The sequence below is a fragment of the Amphiura filiformis genome, chromosome 17, assembly GCF_039555335.1.
Source record: "Amphiura filiformis chromosome 17, Afil_fr2py, whole genome shotgun sequence".
NCBI classification, from domain to species: Eukaryota; Metazoa; Echinodermata; class Ophiuroidea; order Amphilepidida; family Amphiuridae; genus Amphiura; species Amphiura filiformis.
The window spans coordinates 34,818,071-34,843,158 of NC_092644.1; the positions used below are offsets into that span (position 1 = coordinate 34,818,071).

The 25,088-nt window shown below is 38.0% G+C and overlaps 1 protein-coding gene across 1 annotated transcript; it reads right to left on the reverse strand.

Annotated features, from left to right (window-relative positions):
* Positions 1-229: 229 nt before the first annotated feature.
* LOC140137172 (uncharacterized) lies at positions 230-658 on the reverse strand. The gene has a single exon (XM_072158824.1). It carries the CDS (start codon positions 656-658, stop codon positions 230-232), a length of 429 nt encoding a protein of 142 aa, XP_072014925.1.
* Between the last annotated feature and the right edge of the window lie 24,430 nt (positions 659-25,088).

The following is a 25,088-nucleotide window of genomic DNA, read 5'->3' on the forward strand; positions in this document are numbered from 1 at the left end:
ATATCGAAATGAAGTCGAGAATGGTCTAGCTTGGTATTTTGGATAAAGTGGTGCAATACCAATGGGTACTGATGCCTACTGATTTTGATTTAAATCTATTCTAAAACTATATTAAACGAATCTTGTTTCTCTACAGCAGTAAAATAGCTCACCTTTTGTGTAGCTTTCTGTCTGCAATTTGCTAGACATTCTTCAGCCCCAATTAACACGTGGGGCGCTGTTGGATGTGCTATTGAGACTCCGCACCGTCAGACGGTGCAGGACGTCTCAATAGCGAGGTGTACACTGCTGGTAGGTGATACCGGCCGCCGTCTCTGTTCAGGGTGCTTCTGTTTTGCCTGATGTGAGCCGCTTCCCGGACGCCTCTATCAACCCATGACGAGTCAGTATCCAAGATATTTGCACTTGCAGTGGGGATAGAATGTCCAGTGTAATTTGCTTGCTCCGCTGCCTGGGATGGCTCTCTCCTATGTTCAGAAGCCCTAATTCCTAGGGGGTGTTTGGTTTCGCCAATATAGGCGGCGTTGCAGTTCTGGCATTGGATGTTATACACAGTATGACACTTCTCCTTCTTATCAATTTTGTCCTTTGGTGACACAAGGAATTGACGGGGTGTATTTCTTGGTTTAAAGTGCACCTGAATACCGCGTTTGCACATAATTCTGCGAAGTCCTTCTGACACACCCCTAACATAGGGAATGGTGATGGATCCCTTTGAGCCAGCCGTATTGGGGGGGGTTGACGGTTGGGAGGGTTGCGGGTATTGGCGACAGCGAAATGGGACCGTTTATAACCACACACATCAAGCGCCTTCCGGATTTTCTCCAACTCTAAACTGTGTCCTCTTCTTCCGTGACCAGCGAGTCTGCTCTATGAACCAGTGTTCTGATGACTCCCAACTTATAGATGGTAGATGGTGATTTTGGTAGACCCAGTCTCCTTCCTGTAGATAAGAGTGTCAAGCATAGGAAGTTGATGATCTTCCTCTCGTTCCATGGTAAACTTGATAGTGGGAGAAATGTTGTTGATGTGGGTGGTAAATTCGTCGATGTATTCTTCGCGTATTACGACGAACGTATAATCGACGCAGCGAGCCCAGAAGGAGGATACATGGCTTGCGGTGTCTATAGGGCGCAAACCTCAAACCACTCCATGAATAATATATTGGATGCGAGCGGCGAGACTGGGGATCCCATCGCGAAACCCTCTTTTTGTTGGTAAATTTTGCCCAATCCCATCATGTACGTAGAAGTGGCGCAAAATGTGAGCAGTTCCATGACGTCATCAACCGACAGTATTATATACATGCCAGTTCTACAGACAAAGTGACGTCTTCCTCCAATCTTCTCCTAATAACGCGGAGGGCATCCAGAACTGGGGTATTGGTAAACAAACAGGTTACGTCATAAGACACCATAATCTCACCTTCCTGTAGTGTCAAGTTCCCCACTCTTTCAGCGAAGTCCGCAGAGTTCTTAATATGGTGGGGGATTGGCCTACAAAGGGGGAAATGATGTCCGCATCAAACTTGGCCACTTGATATGTGACTGACCCAATAGATGGGACGTAGAGGGGAGGCTGGTTTATGTAACTTTGGTAAGCCGTAAAAGCGAGGCACTGTATCCGACGAGGGCATAAGAAGATCATAGTATTAATGCAATCACTATCACAGTCTTTTCAAGATCCCTCTCAATTGTTCTTTATACTTTTTAATGGGGTCCCTCTTGAGAAGTATATAAGTGTTAGTGTCACTCAACAATTCATTCACTTTTTGCTTGTAGTCCTTGGTCTTAAGGACAACTGTACACCGACCTTTGTCACTGGGTAATATGGTAACACGTTCATCCGTACGTAGATCTTTCATGGCTTTTCTTTCACCTGTAGTCAAGTTATTTGGGTGCAAGACTAGACGATATGACTTTCACAGCTTCTGCTCTGACTTGGTCTTGTTCAGTCTTATCAGTAAGCTTATTATATACATGCCAGTTCTACACCAGTAATAAGATCGATAGTGGGGATTGATGTGGGGGAAACAGCATAGTTCATACCTTTAGCTAACAGGCTCTTTTCGTCGTCATTCAGCTCACGATCCGACTTATTTACCACCCAACGTTCTTGTTGTGGACTTAACGTGTTATTCACTGTGGGTGATGACCTTCCCCGAAGCCGATCATATTTGTTTACTTGACGCATCTTGCACTTCCGGTGTTCCGTTTCACGCGACCTGTCCACTACTTCCGCTATTCTAACAGACAAATCGCGCGAAACTTGAGATCTAATTGTTGTTTCTAAATCTTCACACTGGCGTTTAATCACTCCCAACGTAAAAACGGTCTGCCTAATCCTCTCCCCTAGAAGTTTCGATCCAGTCTTTCTCAAGATGTTGGACGCTTCCAACATCTTTGATTTCAATAACTTTATACTAGTGGGGGTCAGTCCTGTGCTACGACATCTCAATAAATAACACAGATGATTTTTCCACCGCGCAGATTTCCTCTCCGATCTTTCCCAACAGCGCACTTTGTGTAGGAAAATCTTTCCATAATCATGTTCCACACGTAAATGTTCTTGCTGCGCTAAATCCATATTAAACGAATCTTGTTTCTCTACCATGATGCAGTCATGTCTACAGTAGAATTCATCTCGACCTTTGCAGGACTTAAACCCCATTAAAAGCTATTAAACCAAGATAACACTCATTGAAGCAGCTCAACTGATTAATCTTCTCTGGTTGTGCACAAGTGTCTGTTTTACATGTGCCACATCGCAATAAAGCTGGTATTATAGCTTCAGTTGGGTAACCGATTATAAAGGAAACGAAAGGAAACAATGGTATGTGTACCTTTGTTCACGAAATGAGACAATGACCTGCTTTTTGTTAACCAGCATTCTTCAAAATGAGCAACATAATGATTGTTGACTTAACACGGTTTGGAAATAATTTCTTCATATTTTTGGTGTTATCTGTCGTTTACATATCCTTCCTAAAACACAAAAGTGCGACCCTCTCCAAACATCTAAATTAGCTAAAAATTTAGGACATGTTACAAAACTATATTTTCTAGAACCTATTTAGAATAGTTTAAATGTAGCTTGTACCGTTTTTTTGTGGCATCCTTCAGAACGGAGCGGTCCGTTACCAATATAGCTCAATATTTTCGGTCAAATCTCCATTCAATTAACACGGGGAGTTGGCTATCTATGAGCTAGCTATGCTTTGCCCTCACTCATATTCTACGAAAGTGCGACCCCTTCTGAACATCTAACCTAGCTGTAATTTTAGGTCATGTTAGAGAAATATATTTGCTACAAGTTTGGAGAATAGTTAAGGGCTGGTGTATGAACGTTTGGACAGTATTTATTTTGGGACATTAGAGCACATCAGACATATCGAATTGCATTCTGAATACGAAGAATGTCATTCTGATATCAAATAATTTTGGTTTTTGAAATTCGCAATTTAATACACATTTTATGGCAAATCATTGAAAATTGATATTTTTGATATTTAACAGTACTCGAAGTAAACTTTATAAATCTGATGATTTATACTTAACGTGTATGTAGGTGGGATGAAATGCCGACGATCAATTGAAAATTTTGACCTTTCGTATTGCAGATATGGATTTTTTTCCCAAAACACCAAAAAAAATTAGGTCTTTTTGGGAAAAAAATATATATCTTCAATATGAAAGGTCAAAATTTTCAATTGACCGTCGGCTTTTCCTCCCTGCTACATACACTTTAAGAATATATCATTAGATTTATATAATTTACTTCGAGGACTGTTATATATCAAAAATTTGAAAAATATCAAATTTTTATAATTTGTCATAAAATTTGTATTATATTGTGATTTTCAAAAATGAAAATTATTTGATATCAGAAAGACATGCTTCGTATTCAGAATGCAATTCGATAGGTCTGAGGTGCTCTCATGTCCCACAAAAATACTGTCGAAACGCAATAAACGCTCATTTTAGATCCCTTAAAATATTGGCCGGTTATTTTTCACACAATGATGTTAACTAGGCAATGCCCATATACCTATAACATACACTGTTTGTAGAGGTCACGCGTCAATGGTGAGAGCACTGTGTATTGTGTATAGAAAAACGGACAGTAACTGCAGTATGCAGCAGTAAAATAGCTCACCTTTTGGGTAGCTTTCTGTCTGCAATTCGCTAGACTTCCTTCAGCCCCAATTAAGACGTGGGGGCGCTGTTGGATGTACTATTGAGACTCAGCACCGTCAGACGGTGCAGGACGTCTCACTATTCTAAAACTATTTACCATGGTCGACGTTACCTACAGGATACCAAAAAGTCCAATATAATATTGTTTAGTCTAATGATTGGGGGTTCAAATCCCAGAGAAACAATCGAGTTTTTTTACTTTTCGTCATTATCTTTTCATTATACGTTTCTTATGTTGTTGCCTTGCGTCAAACGTTCCCGGCTAAAGGCTGCGTGTTCTTTCCTTCGTTTTGCTTAGGTCCAGCTTAAAGCTCTTGTTTTGTGTGCATTTTGTTGTGTGTATCTATGTCAAAGGATCGTAACAGGTCAATTAGCACGAAATTGTCATTGATTGAGGTATGTAACATTAAATTTGGGATTTGTTTTGAAGAATTTTGACAAATTTAAAAATTAATTGTCCATAATTTTGACCAATGTTCGCCAAAAATTTGTAGAATGGTTCGACTTCGTAGAGAGCGAATCCAATGTAAGGAATTGAAGTCCACGGAAGTTGCTCTTTTTGGAAATAAAAGAAGAACACGATCACAAGGATGCCGACCAGAAACTGAACTTGCTGACACATTTAGAATCAAGTGGCCTGATGAAATCAAAAAATGGAAAGCTAAAGTTTGTTCGGTTTATATAAGGCGGAAATTATTCGGCTTTTGTTACTGCGCGCGTCAATAAAGTCCCAAATCACGCTCGCGTAAATTCACATAAGCGTGCGCCAGTCACACATTACGCAATGCAGAACTAGCGTAAGCATTGCGCCCAAATGCGTGCATGCCAAACTTTAGCTTGGCCTTGAATCATTCCAATCAATATTCGCCGTAAAAGTAGTGATGTGACATAATTAATTACCATATATAGCAATAGGTTAATTTTTGAATGTATTGCCCTGCTATGCTGTACCTTTGCATCTCACCATTAATTAGCAAAGGAATTCTAAAGATATTTCACATAATGTTACATTTAAAAATTGCTTTTACCTACCGCTATGGTAATTAATCCTGTTACATCACGACACTTCTACGATTTTGACAACAGAATTTCGCATTTGTTGATCAAAATAAAGTAATATTACTCGTTGGTCAAGTGCTATATATATATTATTATTATTACCAACAATATAATAATATACATAGATTAAGTATCAGCTGAAGTATGACGATGTGATTAATCCAAAGAGAGGAGTAAACAGATTTAGAACTTGAAGTAATAAAATCATCACCTTTGACCTTGGAAACAAGAATCATTTAGCTTCCACCAATATTTGATAACTACCTAATTCACCTCTTATAGTAGTATTAGTAGCTTTTCGAAAAACGCCTAAATTTAATTTACAAACTTTAATATGAAGTGTTTCACTAGGTAGCTTGTCACAAATACTGATAAAATTGCAATCATTAAGATTTTGTAACATACTTCACAGCCATAACATAAAATAGGATGTGTTAATGTCTGAAATAACTTAAAACTACTACATCCATGAATCCATGACAAGAATTACTTGTCAAATTATTTCTAACCTTAAAATACGCTTTTAAAGCGTTGTCTTTGAGTCTATACATGACCAGACTTATTAAATATCATCACATTTGACTTATCAATATTTACAAGAAGTTTCCATTTTTGAGAATAACCCTGAAGTTTATCTAACACATTGGAGACCATGAGCACTTTCGGAAAGAAGAATTAAATCATCTGCAAACATAAAGCAACTGAGGAGAGAGTTGTTGATGATGCTTACCCGCCAAAAGCCTCACAATAATGAGTTAGGGGGCTGTCATTTTCTGGGAGGACGTAGAATATTTAGACCAAAATAAAGGGGGGTATGATTTTTAACACCCAAAATAGGGAGGGTGGTTATAGAATTATTAAGTGCTGGTGTCTCGAAATTTCACCGCACGCCTTCTTTACACTTAAGATCTAAATTTTAACGCATTCCGCACACTTTCTTTGCTCTAAAAGTTTTGTTCAGGCAATGAATAGTTTGACTTGAGTTTGTGTAGGCGGAAGGTGGAGGGTCATAACAAATTTCGACCCAAGATAGGGGAGGTCGTAAAAAATTAGCCCGCGATAGGGTGTGGTCATAAGAAAAATTGACTCTAGTCACCAACATATTCATGACTCCCCCCTTCCGAAGAAAATTACATCCACCTTATTATACGTTCCAGCCATGGTGACACCTCGTTATGTCACGCTGGTTATTAGAGGATTAATACATCCCAGTTGTTTTTGTAATTTTAAGCAAATTGTGTCTTTGGTGAGGAAACTTCCTGCATAGCTAGGGGGGGTCTTCGAAAATATTCCTACGGGGATGTGCCACGCAAACTGTCAGATGCTGACTTTCTCTATACTTTTTTTTCTTCTTTCTTTTTATACCAATTTTGCACAAAATACATCCAAAAGCACCCACATTTGTCATAATTTGGTGCTTTTAGGGACACTTTGGCCGAATAAGCCCTTTCGCAATTACAACTGCGCATGTGCAGAAACAAAGTCGCCAAATAAATATAGCGATAAACACAACGAGGCTACTGTACATTTTCAATGGGGTGAACTTTGACGTTTCCGTAAAAACGTTTTGTACTGGAATTTCGCTGACAGTTTGGTCTTCGCAGGAAATTTATATTTGTATTTCACAGGAAATATTAACATATGTAGGAATGAATAAAAAATGTTTTACAAAAATATGTTTTTGAAGGAAGTGCAAAGTTCGCCGCCATTGGAAATGCACTGCAGCCTCCTCGTGTTTATCTCCAAAAAATCGGCAAATATTACCCACAATGCATCATGATTCTGAATTTGCGAACTGGCTTATACGCATTGGTCTCTATTGATACTCTACCCACCGATATACCGAAATCGCTCACAAGTACCCCCAAACCGTGGCACATCCATACCTACCTTTAACCCCAGTTATCGCAAACGAGATTATATTTTAAAGCAATACTATTTAGCCGTTGGTTAATTGATTAATATTATTTGTTACTCGACAACAATATACACGTAAAACTAAGAAATAATAGAATCAGTGAATATACAAATAATTGCATAAAATGGATAATTAATCCTAGAACTACTGAGCCATATTTTTGTTGGGGGGCGGGCGGTTGAGGGTGTTGTTGCAACCTCCCTAATTGTCAATTATAAAAGTCATAATACCATTATATTTGGTACTAATGTATAGCTACGGGTCCCCTCTATCCAGTGATACCAAAATAATTACAAACATTCTCACATAATGTTGCTATGACGTCATAATGTACAAAAGTATAGGCAAAATTGATTTTCGGCTAAAAATTCAACTAAAGAGTAAAATGTCAGTAGCTCTTGGAATAATTTCACAAGAGCAAAATAAAATTCATTGGGGCCTCACCACCCCCACACCCACTCTATAGTCATCTTGATGGCCGGTCCTACCCCGGGTAAGGTGCTGGGGTAACATTTTTATCACTAAAATGAGAGTAAAGGATGAATCTACGATTAGCCATATCAGTCTTAACAGAAATGGTTTTGTCCCATGCTTTCTAAACACGCTGAACAACAATTTCTGCATTTATGTTAAAGGGCATATCTATTGCAAAAATAAGTTTAACTCCATTCTAAAAGAATAATTATTACATTACAAGTTGACACTTGTTGCAATTTTTTTATGCGTATATCTCCTGAAAAAGAGAAATTGTGAAAAATGTACGTTAATCTAAAAATATAAAAAATAGTTACAATTGAAAAATGTTTCATGCTTCGCGCTCACTCACAATACCCGGACCCAAAATGATGCCCACCGGAATTTGTTTGTCTTGGCCCACTCAGACAACTGACCCTGATACGCTTCTATCATTCCCTAAAAAGGATTCCCTAAAAAGGATTTTTACAAAGACCACAATGCTTCTAAGTTAAACCTTCAAAGAGAAAATACATACTTGACATTTAATATGGAATACTTTTTCGCAAAATTCCAAGACTGGTCTGGTAGAGGTCTGCATAAACGGCACGGGCTAAATATTAATTGGGGTGTGTCGGGAGATTAATTGTTTGACAGAAAATGTGCTTTCCATTAGTTTACATTATGGCGCTCATAATGTAGTAAATTAGCCTAAAATGGCGGAGACTGAATTTGAAAAAAATTTCTGAAATTGAGCAACATTATTCTGATATTATCAAATTTGTTGAGATTTGAGGCAATGTTATTGAACCTAAATACCAATAAGTGTTCGTCAGAACTGAAATGCACCTTGATCTGCCAGTTTTGAAAGTGGAGGGAGCTTTACAAAATATGGCGCTATATTTATTTATTTATTTATTTATAACATTCGGCTGAAGCCAGGCTAAACCCAATAGTGCTCAGAGGCTACTAAATTCAAGGGATGCCTCCAGATATGACGGGACAGAAATATGGGAAGAGGTCCGATTTTAGAAGCAGGAGGAAAACCGGAGCACCTGGAGAAAAACCTGCGAGGACGAGCATGGATCGGCAACCAAACTCGCATGTGGCACCGCGGGGAATTGAACCCGGGCCACAGTGGTGAGAAGCGAGTAAGAAGACCACTGCACTAGCCCGCACTCAGAAAATTTGAATTGTCCCCTGGGGCCAAATGTTATAAACCTACTTTACATAAAGAAACAGTGTGAGTTCATTGGACAACCAGGAATCCGCACAGTTGTTTTTGTACCGTAAGTTTATAACATTTGGCCCCAGGGGCCATTCAAACTTTCTGAGTTCGTACAGCTTTTAAGAGCCCTATTTTAAGCTCCGCCCCTGTTCAAAAACTTGGTATATTGTAAGTATATTTTAGCTGTGATGAATGCCAGTTGCTGACGAAGTTTAAAAAATATCACCTCAAACTCCTATAAATTTGATAATAACAGAACCACGTTTCATAAAGTCCGAAATTGTGTCCCCCACAAAGCTCCAATTCAGCCTCCCTAAATCGGTCATTTTAGGCAAATTCGCTACATTATGAGTACCATAATGTAAAAATATCGAAAGCACATTTTCTATCAAACAATTATTTTACACCATCTCCCGACACACCCCAATTAATATTTAGCCCGTGCGGTCTATGCAGACTCCGTCCAGACCAGACTTGGAACTTTGCGAAAAATATTCCATATTAAATGTCAAGTCTGTAACTTGTTTATTCATCACGTTTAATGACCCTAAGTTTGTACTTTTCAGGGTGAGTGACCACTCCTTCAATAGGTTCTAATGTAGGCATCGGTGCGTCCTCAGATGTCTTCTCAAACTTGAACTGATGCAGACCATGGGTGAAGAAGATGAAGAGTTCTTGTCTCGCGAGAGCTTCTCCCAGACAAATCCGGCGCCCTGAAATCGAAAATGATAATATAATATGCTTTATTATGGTATACATAGTTAATATAAAATTCAACGTATGGTTTATATAATATAACTCCAAAATAGTTGTTATAATAGGTGTGTTGTATATATCCACATCTAAGTTTAGGTCTGAAGGGGGCTGATGAAATGAGAACATTATACGCAGGGTGTAGCCAGTTCAAATTGTTCACTTAATATGTGGGCAATGCTCTTTGCATATTTCGAAACATTTACTGACTGATTGTTCCGAGAGGGAACAGGTGCAGTCGTCCAGCATGTCCAGTTGTCCCGGGTGTAGGGCGGGGAGGGATGGGGTAGCCGGGGGTAGTTGGTAAATAATAAAATTTAATATCATATTATCTGTCACACTCTGGTGACGCTACTGTGGAGGCTTTAAAAGCATCGAAATATTCCCTCTTGGTTAGTTTATGTTAATATTGCGCCACATTCAATATCAAAGCGCTTGAGCCTTTACTTGCATTAATATACATACCTACTCCAAAAGGAATCAATGCATCCGTTTCTCGGAAGTTACCCTCTTCGTCCAAGAAGCGTTCTGGTCTAAACTCTTCTGGGTCTCCCCATATTTCAGGACTGTGCATCACTGCGTACATGTTAGAAATCACCACACTATTCTTCTGGATGGTATAACCACGGAAAGTTGTCGTGTCTCCTGCTACATGAAATGCAGACAACGGTAAGAGTGAAATGATTCGATGAATCTCCGCAATAACGGCTTGTGTGTAAGGAAGATTCAGCTTATCATCCAGCTTTGGTAACCGGTTACGACCTACTACCCTATCGATTTCGCGATGTATGCGATCCTGCACCTCCGGATATCGGACAAGGTATTGACTGCCCCATCGAAGTGTATTTGAAGTTGTGTCTGTTCCCGCTAAGAAAAGAAGTAAAATTTGTCCGGGCATATTATCTGGATTTCGGAAAGAATTAGGATCATCGGATTTGTGAAGTCTTATCTCATTCAACCACAAATCGATTACATCATTCAAGTTATCAGTGTCAAAGTTTTTACGATGACTTTCAATAATGCTGGTTATGAATGCCAATAGCTCATCAACAACTCTGTTCATTTCTTGCTTTGCTTTACTTGGGATGTTGATTGGGATAAATATTTCCAAGCCACCTGTCCCAATCAGAGTATTTAGACGATTCAACAGACTCGTAAGCTGATGAATGCGCTCGTCGGAGAGTTCAAATCGGGTTCCAAAAACAACTTTACAGATGACGTTTGATACGGCATTATTGAAATGCCAAGTAAGATCGACAGCTTTGCCTTTAAGGCTGGCTAACTCCTCGATCAGATATGAGCTTTCTTTACTGATGGGCTCCTCAAAACGAGATGTACCTATTCCAAATTGACGGAAGCAGGCTAGAGCAAAAATCCGGTACGGTCCCATGTCATCCCATTTGTTAACTACAAGAAATGTAGAATGAACAAAAGTAGATAATGATTAAATTCTAAATTATATTCTTTGCAATTAGCGTCAACCCTAGAACTACTGAGCCATATTTTGTAACACGGACTACGAAGGGGGGGGGGGGCTGATTTTCAAATCTAAAAGTCATATACCACTAAATGTGGTACAAATGTATAGCTATGGGTCTCTTCTATCTAGTGATACCAAAATAAGTATAAACATTCCCCACATAATGTCGGTATGACGTCATAATGGGCGCCCATGAAAATTGGGGAAATTTTGGCCATGTACAAAAGTATAGTCAAAATTAATTTTCGGCTAAAATTCTACACAAATGCGATTTTCATCAAATTTTCATCGACTATTTCAACCTACCTGACAACTAAAAAGTCAGTTGCTTTTGGAACAATTTGACTAGAGTGAAATCATTGATATTACTGTAGAAATCAACGGTGGGCCTCACCCCCCCCCCCCTCTATTGTCATCTTTGACCGCTTGCCATATCTCAGGTGTTTTGTTACCTGAGCAACAGGGAAACAAATTCAAAGCCCATTGAATCATGTTAATCTTGACCTATTTTATTATGTTAATACACAGGTAACAAATTACATGAGATATAGCAAAATGTTCTTTGTTTAAAATGTTGTTCCATGCAAAACAATTTGAGACCACTCTGAGCGGTTTGATTTTTTTACCCCTGTATATAATGATGGAGACCAAAATTTAACATTTGACCTTTATAACCCAAGAACTATACATCGGAGATTATGTCAAACTATACTTTTTCTGAATCTTAATAATGAGAGAAATAAAATTTGAGGCCTGCATTAGCGGTCATTTTGGAAATATGCAAATTAACATTTTTCCCCTGTGCCCTTTTTTGCCCTTTTTGGATATGTGATTCAGGAGGGTGTTTAGAGTCACTAGCAAGCAAAAACATTGATGTTCCATTTTTGTCTAGCTCATACGTAAATTAACTCGTTTATAAGGTGCTTGGGTAAAAATGTTGTCACTAAAATGAGCGCAAAGGATGGAACTGCGATTAGCTTAGGTCGTTTTGTTGTTGTTGTTGTTATTATTTTGTTTTGTTTTTGTGACGGATAAAAATCTTAGGGGGTTCGTAGTTCTAGGGTTAAACATGCCGTACAGAATGAAATATCGTTGATACAACGTCAAGTTGTATCAACTTTGGTATAATGCCCAAATTTCAACCTGATTATCGGCTTAGGTTGAACTTCAACGTCGCATAAACGTTGTCTAGCTCAAAACGTTGTATAAACGTTGAAATAACGTTAAAATCTCAACCTGTAGCCACAGGGAAATTGTTTATATAAACTGGTAATCAATTTACAATAATTGTTTTCTCTACTTACAACTTCTGCTGAAGACTTTGGCTTGCATTTTATTTTCGCCTCGCGTATTGCTTGGTTTTCATTCAGAACCACGACAGGCATCCCAAGTGCTGTGAATGAAAATACTTGTCCGTACTTGTTACCAAGCTTCACCAGAAACTTATGGAGTGGTTCGCCTTTGTAGAGAGCGTAAACGATGTGGGGAGCAAAGCCAATGTAAGGAAGCAGAGTCCATGGTCCTGGCGGTAAGTTGCTCTTTTTAGAAAGAAAGAAGAAGACTGCTACAATGGTGATAGACAGAAGAAATATGGAAGTAAAAGATGAGTCTGATATTATCGAAAGTATAAAAGAATTTGCCGACATTTTGGATTTGAGTGGACTGATGATGATACAAATATCAAACGAAATTTAATAGGACGTCCAGTTTGCACATTGTTATATTGCGCACTGATGTATTAAAATATCAAATTATTTATATCGTTAAAATGTTAATGAACCTTGGTCTGATACTTATTAAATAGATATAGCTATCAAATTGACCTTTGACTTTTACTTGATTGGCAAGTTTTCATGATTTTCAAGATAATCGATTACAGAGATATGGACGTGTGAGACATCGGATAAGACAAGTGCTTTCATGGATGCCACGTCACTGTAGACCTAATTCCAGACACAAAACAAACAAAAGTTTCCTTCAAACTTTCTATGCCATCCCCGCGGATCTGCCCCCTCACCCTAATTACATTTCCACTTTCAATGCTAAAGAGAGCCAAATTGAAGCGAAAATGGTTTTAAACCAGAGAAAAAGTTAACTACTACCCAACGCGTACCCCACTAGCTATTAGCTTTCTTCAGATGCTAAAATTTGCATTTTGATATTATCAAGTGGGGGATGAGGCTGTTGATATGATCACACCCCTTTGAATGAAAATGGAGGTAATAACTTCTTCAATGGTACTATCGTCGGTACAAAACACTTCTAGAATTTCACCTGGTAACGTGGATACCAACTGCCAACATTTTGAGCAAATGGCATCCCCTTACTATGCATACCTATTCCAATTGGAATCACTTCATCCGTTTCTAGACAGTTACCATTATCGTCCAAAAAGCGTTCTGGTCTAGAAATCACCACGCTATTTTTTGGAATGGTGTAGCCATGGAAAGTTGTCGTATCTCCTGCTACATGAAACGCAGCCAAAGGGAAGAGTGAAATGATTTGATGAAGCCGGCAATAACTTTGTGTATAAGGGAGATTTAGTTTATCATCCAGATTTGGTAACCGGTTACGACCGAATACCGTATCGATTTCGCGATGTATGCGTTCCTGCACTAGCCTGAATCGTTCTGGCCTCTAATGGCGGCGCCCTTTTTTACCCACAATCCTTCTCGTTGCCTTATTCAATACAGCACAGTGGAGCGACCGTGCGTGAGTATTCGAGGACTGGAGGACCGAGTCTATCCTTGCACCTCAGAGTTTTGGACAATGTGTTGATTAACTATCATAGCAATAAAATCATTCTTGAATATATCACACTGCACGTTTACGCGGAACCTCTTCATTAAACCACATTATGATGATCACTCTCATCTGTAAGATTAGTATCTTCAAACATTGTCATAGGCTTAGGAACCGGGGAGCTTGGGGGCTCAGCCCCTTCAATAATTTTGGTGCGGGTTTCAGCCCCCCCAATAATCCTAGGTGAACTTAAAAACTTGTTTGATAAAAATAATAGAGGGAAAAATAAGTGTTTGTGACCTATATTTTGCAGAATTTTCTGACTCTGAGAAGGAAACAACGCTCTGGTCACCCCCCCCCATTAAAAATCTTTCTAAGCCAATGTTAACAATTTTGTTCATTTCTTACTTTGCTTTACTTGGGACGTTGATTGGAATGAATATTTAGGTAAAGGCCATAAGCAATCCTCACAAAGTAAATATAAGGATGAGTGTGGAAATTCCATTACAAATCCTCAAGATATTTCAAATGCATTTAATGAACTTTTTGTTAACATAGGGCCTAAACTTGCATCAAATATACATAATTCAGGTAAAACTTATTATGATTATCTTGGTGACATTAAGTCTAATAGTATGTATTTTAAACCTATAATTGAAAGAGATATCACGAAGATAATTGATAAGTTCAACCCAAATAAGGGTGCTGGTAATGACAACATCTCAAACTTTATTATAAAAAGAGTAGTAAATGAAATAGTGAAACCTCCTACGATGATTTTCAATCTACCTATTTCAACTGGGGTTGTTCCAGAGAAAGTTAAAAAGGTTGTACCAATTTATAAAAAGGATAATGCCGAGCAATTATCAAACTACCGACCAATTTCACTACTACCATGTTTCATTTTAAAATTTTAGAAAGACTTGTGTTTAACAGATGTGTTGATTATATTGATGCCCATGAAATCCTTAATGACAAACAGTTTGGGTTTCGTCCCAAGCACTCAGCCTGTATGGCTTTTTTACAACCTGTAGATATGATCAACAATGCCGTTGAGACAAACGAAACTACAATATGTGTCTTACTTGACTTATCAAAAGCATTTGATACCATTGATCATTATATACTTTTGCATAAATTACGGATTTCGTGGAATTGCATTAGAATGGTTTAAAAGCTATTTATGTAATAGGAAACAACATGTTTCATATAACTTATGCGAGTCTAAACATAAAGATATTATCTGCGGTGTTCCCCAAGGGTCGATATTAGGCCCTCTACTCTTTAATTTAACCTATGGTTTATAAATTTCTTTGAGCCCGTCCTTGTCTTGTTCCGTAGTTGTAGTATTTGGCTTTGTTTTTGTATTTGAAATATTTTGTTGTTTGTTTTTGTTTCTACCCCTATAGGGGAAGGCATTTTACAGGCCTATTTGGCCTTCCAGCCTTCTCATCCATAACATGTTGTGTTATTTGTTGTAATTTTTTTTTCTGATTTTGATGTATTTTGATAATTTAATATTGTCTGATTTTGATGTATGTAATTATGTATTAATTTGATATGGAAATAAAGATTCGTCGTTAATTGGTTGATTTTATTTGTTTCTCGACAATAAAATATACGCGCAAAACGAAGAAACATAGAATCAGTGACTATACGAATAATTAAAATTACTTATCTTAAAAAATATTACATAAAATGGTCAAATGAAATTAAATACCAAAACTAGACAGATGGACAGTATCTTGAATTCCAGTGTGCTGGGACACCAAAACAAATATTTAAGTAGCAAATTTGAAAGAGCTCACGCACAGAGCGTCAACACAATTTCAGCTTTCACATTTTATAGTCATATTAATTATAACAGGGATGATTTTGTTCCGTGCTTTCTGAACATGCTTGCTGAACTGCAGTATTTGCATTCATGTTAACTGCATACTTCATTACGTAGACAGTGCCTTGAAAAATCAAAGCAGAAAGATATTCCCCATCCTAATCTTCCACCTGTTTTAACCAGGCAATAGCATAATAGCCGCAAGCCCTATTGTGCTATTGACTGGTTAAAACAGGTGAAAGATTAGAATGACGATTGTATTTGACCTGAGATTTTGTTTTTTCATATATACGTCTTTCAGCTTCGATTTTAAGGCACTGCCCACGAAATGTGACCCTACAATCAACTTTATTATCATTAAATTACATCTACCTTCTAGCTGGTTCTATTTGCTATTTACACACAGTATCAATGAATGAAGATAAAGTAATTCATATCATTTACCATCGCTTTTTAACAATATACACAACACCACAAAGGAAATAACCTAAGAATTAAGTTTTATATCCTGATACAAACTGGTTCTTGGGTTGATTATGTATGTTCAACCTGTCTTTGAGAATTTAATTTGATCTAAATTTGAGTTAAATCCCCAAAGAAAACATACTATATTTATTCAATCACGTTTAACGACCCTAAGTTCGTACTTTTCAGGGTGAGCCACAACTCCGTAAATGGGTTCTAAGGTAGGCATCTGTGCGTCCTCAGATGTCTTCTCAAACTTGAACTGATGCAGAAGATGGGTAAAGAAGATGAAGAGTTCTTGTCTCACAAGAGCTTCTCCCAGACAAATCCGGCGCCCTAAAATCAAAAATGCGAAAACAAAAAATATGTATGTGTATAAATATATCTCCAGAATAGCTATGTTAATATATAATGAGTTTATTTATATCCACATCTTTCCGCGTCTTATGTTACTATCTGGAAGGAGGAAATTCTGTGTGTGTTGCTGCAAATTCTATTTAAAAAATGAATAGTTAACTTGTTAGGTAATGAATAGGTGACTTCTTACAATTAAAGAAATGTATTCATATTTTATGAAGGGATTCTGCACACCTAATAAAAATCTAACAATACAAAAGTAATCCATTTTATGTCAGCATGCCATTAAAGCGGTATGCATCAAAATATTTGCATATCGCGGGGATTGAACTCGTGAACGTCCGGTCCTAAATGCAAGAGTGCTAACCATAAACCATTATTCCAGCTAACCAATGTTACACACGTGCGAATTGTTAAGTCGTTTTGATCGTAACTAATTATCGCAGCCACACGAGAAAAAGAGTGAAAAACATACTTTACAGTAGGGTGTACTATCACACACATCAACGGATTTAGATTTAGATTTGGGTTTACGTGGTAAACCAATGACGACATCAAAATTAGCCGCCCCTCCCCACTGGGGAAATAATTATTTTTTAAATTTAATGTCATGTTATCATAATCTGCCACCCTCTGGTTACGCTACTGTAGTCTTGAAAGAGCTAATGAACACCGTAGCTTTCCTTCTTCATTATTTTATGTTTATATTGTGCCGCATACAAGATAACAGCACTTAAGGCTTTACTATACATACCTATGCCAAATGGAATCACTTCGTCATGTTCATGAAAATTGCCCTCATCGTCCAAAAAGCGTTCTGGTCTAAATTCTTCTGGGTCTCCCCATATTTCAGGGTTGTGCATCACTGCATACAAGTTAGAAATCACCACGCTATTCTTGGGGATGGTGAAGCCACGGAAAGTTGTCGTGTCTCCTGCTACATGAAATGCAGACAAAGGCACGAGTGAAATGATTCGATGAAGCTCCACAATGACGGCTTGTGTATAAGGGAGATTCAGTTTATCAGCTAGCTTTGGTAACCGGTTACGACCGACTACCGTATCGATTTCGCGGTGTATACGAGCCTGCACTTTGGGGTATCGGACAAGGTATTGACTGCCCCATCGAAGTGTATTTGAAGTTGTGTCTGTACCCGCTACGAAAAGAAGTAATATTAATCCGGCCATATTATCTGAAGCTCAAGGACAATATTGTTCAAGGTTGCGCCGTAGGCCTATAAAGAAACAATGCTGCTCCCAATACAATAGCAAACAAGCTTAAACTGTAAATTGAAATTAGCCACCGATAGAGGGCAGGGCCTGAAGAATGAGGGAAATTATGGGGTAAAAAATTAAAATAAGTAGAAAGTGTGAAATGGGTGACGGACTGTCTCTAAGTATGGGTCACGAGCTGTCGATAACAGAATCCCATTTTCGCTATCGACGGCCCGTCACCTAGTAGAGACAGCACGTCACCCTTAAGGTTACCCTAGCCCTTACCCTAACCTTTGGGCATACCGGTCCTGCTGTATTGATACTGGGACCCTAACCCTAACCCTAACCCTAACCCTAACCCTAAACCTAACCCTAACCCCAACCCTAACCCTAACCCTAACCCTAATCCCCTAACCCTATCCCTAACCCTAACCCTAACCCTAACCCTAACCCTAACCTAATCCTAATCCTAACCCTAATCCTAACCCTGACCCACTAACCCTAACCCTAACCCTAACTCCTAACCCTAACCCTACCCCCCTAACCCTAACCCCTAACCCTAACCCTAACCCTAACCCTAACCCTAACCCTAACCCCCTGTATCATATAAACAAAATTAGGTGTTCACGATTTGTAACATATATACAATTTAGCTAGAGAATGACTTGGATGATGATGATGATGATGATGATAATAATGACGATGATGTCGAAGGTGATGGATAAAGGTGACGTTCGATTCGTACACTTAATGCAAAGTATATAATGTAAATTTCAGTTAAAAGTATGAAACAGAAAAAACAATGATGACACTCGGTCGTGTCAAATACTAGTATTGAGTTTTAGTTTTGGTTTCTTGATTTACGTCATTATCGATATTTGTACCCTTTGTCAGAAACTTAAAATTTGTAGAAAGCATTTTCGGTTTTCATTTCAGTTTATTACATAGAATATCAGGTTTGAAAAGACATTGAGTATACAAAAGAACTTTTTAAATTTCGCAGTGCAGTATTCACGAGCAGAGCAGTCGAACAAGTCAATCTAGATTTGAAAGCGTGGGTTCGATTGATAAATTAGCCTTAGCTTATTTCCCTGTGAACAAATATAGACCATCGAAAATTTCAACCGAAATTATAAAAATAAAATAGACACTTGAAGTCTACTCGAGTGTCTATACATATGCATATCGCATACACGGGGATCGCATACATTTGTAATGTTATTAAGGGCTGGGGTATGAACGTTTGGACAGTATTTATTTTGGGACATTAGAGCACATCAGACATATCGAATTGCATTCTGAATACGAAGAATGTCATTCTGATATCAAATAATTTTGATTTTTAATACACATTTTATGGCAAATCATTAAAAATTGATATTTTTGATATTTAACAGTACTTGAAGTAAACTTTATAAATCTGATGATTTATACTTAAAGTGTATGTAGGTGAGATGAAAAGCCGACAATCAATTGAAAATTTTGACCTTTTGTATTGAAGATATGGATTTTTTCCCAAAACACCAAAAAAATAGGTCTTTTTGGGAAAAAATCCATATCTTCAATATGAAAGGTCAAAATTTTCAATTGACCGTCGGCTTTTCCTCCCTGCTACATACACTTTAAGAATATATCATTAGATTTATATAATTTACTTCGAGGACTGTTATATATCAAAAATTTGAAAAATATCAATTTTTATAATTTGTCATAAAATTTATTATATCGTGATTTTCAAAAATGAAAATTATTTGATATCAGAAAGACATGCTTCGTATTCAGAATGCAATTCGATAGGTCGGAGGTGCTCTCATGTCCCACAAAAAATACTGTCGAAACGCAATAAACGCTCATTTTAGATCCCTTAATGTTAAAAATATTGTCTGATAGTTTCAGACCGGAATATAATTGGCATCTTGTATTTGTTGAGACAATTTTCAAGGTAATTCCTACTCTCAACGTTGTCGCTAATATTTTTAAAGGCCGATATCTCAATTTCTAATTTTATAATACCATAACTTACGAACTCAATAACTTGGCTTAAAAATGTCCGATTTCATTGGGGAAAACGGCGTTGTGTAGCAAAATATCTCTTTATTTAAGATTTGTAAAAACCTTAAAATTGATAACCTGCCCAAAAGTGTCTCCTTTTGACATCACATATCATCTCCATCATCATGCATCGTTTATGTTTCATACAAACAAACAATGCACCCCCCCTCAATATACGCACATGATTTCTAGACCTCGTGTCATAGAACTCGGGGTGTAATTATACGGTGATATGAAAGTAGGCCACCTACGACAGACTTCGTTAAAAGCGTCTCTGAAGTAAGACTAAATCAGATTTGATAGAGCATCAACTACCGCCCGCGGTGCCGGGCCGCGGTGATAGATATCCGATAATAATTATGCTGAGCACAATAGACCGCTATAATACTTATGGTTATATACCCAACAGTCCTCCCACATCACAAAAGAGTTATGATTGCAGACCAGTTCTGCTCCACTTTTTAGTCACCTGATTTTTGCTTTCTGAACAAAATTTATTTTCGCCTCTATCACTCAGTTTAGTATCTTGATAAGCCTCGCGTATTGCTTGGTTTTCATTCAGAACCACTACAGGTATCCCAAATGCTGTGAATGAAAATGCTTGTCCGTACTTGTTACCAAGCTTCACAAAAAACTTGTGGAGTGGTTCACCTTTGTAGAGAGCGTAAACGATGCTGGGAGCAAAGCCAATGTAAGGAAGTAAGTCCATGGGCCTGGCGGTAAGTTGCTCTTTTTAGACAGAAAGAGGAAGACCGCAGTCGTCACAAGGATGACGAACAGAAGACATATAGAAGTAAAAGACGATTCCGAAATGATCGAAAGTACAAAAGAACTTTCTGACATTTTGGACTTGAGTGGTCTGATGATATAAAATATCAAACGAAATGTTAATACGTCCAGTTTGTAGCATGTGATATTACGAACTGAGGTATCAGAATAAACAAATTGTTTATCAAGTTTAAACAATAGTGACCATGGGTCAAGTCCCGGTGGGTCAAGTGTTTAATAAATAGATATAGCTAAAGATATCGAAGTATTGTAGCATCGGATAAGATAATTGCTTTCTTGGATGCCACGTCAGTGTAGACCTAATTTCTGGTGGGTTATAATCAGCTTTTCGAGGCATAAGCACACAATTGAAAATGTACTGACGGCATTAGGAATTGAATAGTATTTGAAAAGGTGTCCTCCAAACCAAAATGGTTTTAAACAAACCATAATCACATAATTCTTTTACTGGCATACGACAAAATGTACCGTCTGGTCAGGATGTATCGACATATGCAGTCTACATGTTCTCTGTTGACAAGGGGCAGTCTTCAGTGAACATCTCTTTTCAGAGCCAACAAACCTTTAAATTTAGCAGATAGGCGAGGTCTGCTTGTTTTTCTGTTGACAAGGGGCAGTGTTCAGTGAACGGCTCTTTAAGTTCAGAGCCACCAGTCTTCAGTGAACAGCTCTTTATTAGAGCCAACAAACCTTTAAATTTAGCAGATAGGCGAGGTCTGCTTGTTTTTCTGTTGACAAGGGCCAGTCTGTTTGATGGGATCATTTATTAGTTTTTCAAACAAAACATCATGTACAACCAAATTTTAGGCTTAAACAGCTAAAATTTATATCATGCTAATGTATGGAGATGCTTTTGAGTCATTCTCAACTTTAATTTCCCTCTTTTACAAAATTGTTCTCTTTTATAGTATTTTTTTAAAGCTTTTTCGGATATAAAATGTATCTATTAATGACAAAATTGGTGGCGCTATTTAGTTACTGGAAATTACTCTTTCAAGCTTTTAATACAAATAATTCCTTTTATTGTTTGATAAAATATGTTTAGAAAATTTTGTTGTTGCTTGTTTCACCTATTCCAGCTGTTTAATGGAAGTATTATTCACCTAACCCTTGCAAATAAGGAAATATGATTTAGGATAAATAGCGCCATCTATAGTTTGCATTTAGTTAATAATGAAGCAAATTCTATATACATCAAACAACCGTGTCTTCAGTGAACGGCTCTTTTTCATCATCATCATCATCATCATCATCATCAGTCGGCTGCGGAGCAGGCGACTACAAGCTTTCTCCAACTAATGCGATCTTGGGCAAGCGAAACAATTTTGTTTGGCTGCAGCATCCCTTCAGTATCTCCCAGGAAGTGCTGGACATACTGTAAGTACAGTGTGCGCGGCCGTCCCGGTTTCCTCTTCCCGTGGAATATAAAGCGTATATTCTTTCACAGGCTCGCCTTCTTCAAGACGCAGTATATGGCCGAGAAATTTGAGTTGATGAATCTTGACTCTGGCAACCAGTGGAGTGGTGTTGGTCAGGTTGTAGATGGTTTCATCTTTTCAGAGCCACCAAACCTTTAAAATAAGCAGATAGGCGAGGTCTGCTTGTTTTCTGTTGACAAGGGGCAGTCTTCAGTGAACGGCTCTTTTTCAGAGCCACCAAAACCTTTTATATTAGCAGATAGGCTAGGTCTGCTTGTTTTTCTGTTGACAAGGGGCAGTCTTCAGTGAACGGCTCTTTAAGTTCAGAGCCACCAAACCTTCAAATTTAGCAGATAGGTGAGGTCTGCTTGTTTTCTTCAGTGAACGGCTCTTTTCAGAGCCACCAAACCTTTAAAATCAGCAGATAGGCGAGGTCTGCTTGTTTTTCTGTTGACAAGGGGCAGTTTTAAGTGAACGGCTCTTTATATTAGCAGATAGGCGAGGTCTGCTTGTTTCTGTAGACAAGGGGCAGTCTTCAGTGAACGGCTCTTTTTCAGAGCCACCAAAACCTTTTATATTAGCAGATAGGCGAGATCTGCTTGTTCTCTGTTGACAAGGAGCAGTCGTCAGTGAACGGCTCTTTTCAGAGCCATCAGTAGGCAAGGGGTGGTCTACATGTCTCATTCTTAGGTAGGCCTACTTTGTCCTGAGCTACTCCTGACGAAAGCTTGACAGTTCTAAACTTGTCCGACGGCGAACCCGCTAAAAACCCACTAATAGTTTGACTATTCCTTTTGTGTTTACAAACACACTAGCTATGTGTGCTATTTCTTCTTACTTTTGGGTGTTACACATTTGGTAAGTCTGATCTTGCTTATGATCGGGGATATTTTGTCCACCCCTTCCCAAATTATAGAGGGGATATGTCCCCCTGTCCCCTGGGATTGACGCTCATGCTCAGATCCAATATTTTGAGTAGCGCATGCCAGTATGATACACGACACCCAAAATCATGCAATTGTCCAATCACATACTCAGTGGCTAGACCACAGCCACTGAGTATTTGGTTTTGCCCGGTGCCAGTAAAGCAATGACGACTCGATATTACAATGTAGTAATTTTGAGGCAAGATCATTTAGCTGTTGATTAATTGATTGATTTTTTTTTTTGACTTATAACATTTCCCATCGTTTTTCAAAACATACAAAACAAAAGGCTACAGTATTGCACCTTATCCTATTTCAACCGAAATATCTCATTATTAAAAATTTTCACTTTTTCAATTTCCACTCATATAGCATAAACACAACAACAGCTTTCACATGTATAGACGAATCCGACGAGCCAAGTGATGGTCAAGATTAAGTCGGCCATAGCTGGGGCCATCCTCGCCAAACAAGCTTAGTTCGTTTAGATTGCGACCCAACATTTCCAAGACGCCCACTATCACGAGCGCATCGGAGCGAGTAGCACTTGCGCCGCGTCACGGGAGCGTTAACGCTCGTGTAAAATGGATGGATGGCTCCAGCTTTGGCCGCCAGTGAGGTGTAGGAATGTGGCTCGTCGGATTCGTCTATACTATGATCAGCTCGTAATAGGCAGGACTCATAATATCTTGTATTGATATAGAATGGCGTTAACGCAGTTGGGCGTATTGCGTAATTGACTCGCGCTTTTGTGAATGTACGCGAGCCTACGTTAGGACGTTAATGTGCGCAATAACAAAAAACCGAACAATCCATTTCCCGCCTGTTATGAGCTGATCAGAGTATATGAAGAGCTATGTTGCAAAACCCATTACATCCACTTTTGACTTTTTGAGAAAAACAGCTTTTTTTAATTGTGCAAGTATTGTTCGATTTGGGTTTGGATAAAGTGTTGATGAATAGAAACTAAAAGAATAGGTTTGGTACAATTTTCAAGCCTTCCTATTTATTTTATTATTTATTTTATATCGCACCTTTTGTGGATGTAAGGGGTTTTGCAACAAAATAAATATACCCCTTTTCTAGAAACCACCTTTGCAATCAAATTTTAGCCCATTTGTTTGCACTACTTTATGTAACTTGACTAATGCTTTCAAAATCAAAAAGAAAAATTGAAATATCTCAGCTCATTTCCTTTTTTAATTATGAATTTTAAATTAAAATGGCATTTTTGGGTATTTCGAAGCTACACCTTTTGTTAATTAAAATGATTTTTTCATACAAAAAAAAAATAAAACAAAACAATTCTATATTCATTTTTCAGATTCAGATTTCCAGAAATTCCCTAAGATTTCCCAAACGGGAAATATACGATACCTCCGGAAGGGAAAGTAGTATGAAGGTCAAACAACCACCAAAATGTGTATCATGACAATAACTCAATTTCAGCCAAAAGTGGATGTAAGGGGTTTTGAAACAAAGCTCTTCATATAGTTATATCAGTTTGGACAGGAATGGTTTTTATCCCTTGCTTTTTGAATACGCTGAATTGAATTTTTCATTCATGTCAACCACATACTTGGTAGTTTGATCAGAACACAGTATTAATAGGCCTACTGGCTATAAACCCTAAAATCCACTTTATGAATCATTAAATTACCTCTACTTTCCAGCTGGTTTGTTAACTAGAAATTATTATCAATTAATGAAGGTAAAATAATTCATAACATTACCCTTTGCTTTCACACAACGCCACAAAGGAAATGACCCAATAATTAAGTTTCATATCCTGATAAAAATTGGGTGTTTTTTTTGGTTGATTACATACATATGTTTAAAAGTGACTACCGGTATTTGGGAAATAAAAAATATCGCATACTCTACAATCAAAATTAATCTAAATCTAACTTAAACCCCCATAGAGAAGATACCATATACTCAATCACGTTTAATGACCCTAAGCTTGTACTTTTCAGGGTGAGTGACAACTCCGTCAATGGGTTTTAAGGTAGGCATCTGTGCGTCCTTAGATATCGCCTCAAACTTGAACTGATGCAGGACATGTGAAAAGAAGATGAAGAGTTCTTGCCTCGCGAGAGCTTCTCCCAGACAATTCCGACGCCCTGAAACCGAAAATGTGAATATTATGTTTCATAATTATAGTTTATTTGGAAGGAGGGCCTAGCGTGCACCCTCGGAAATAT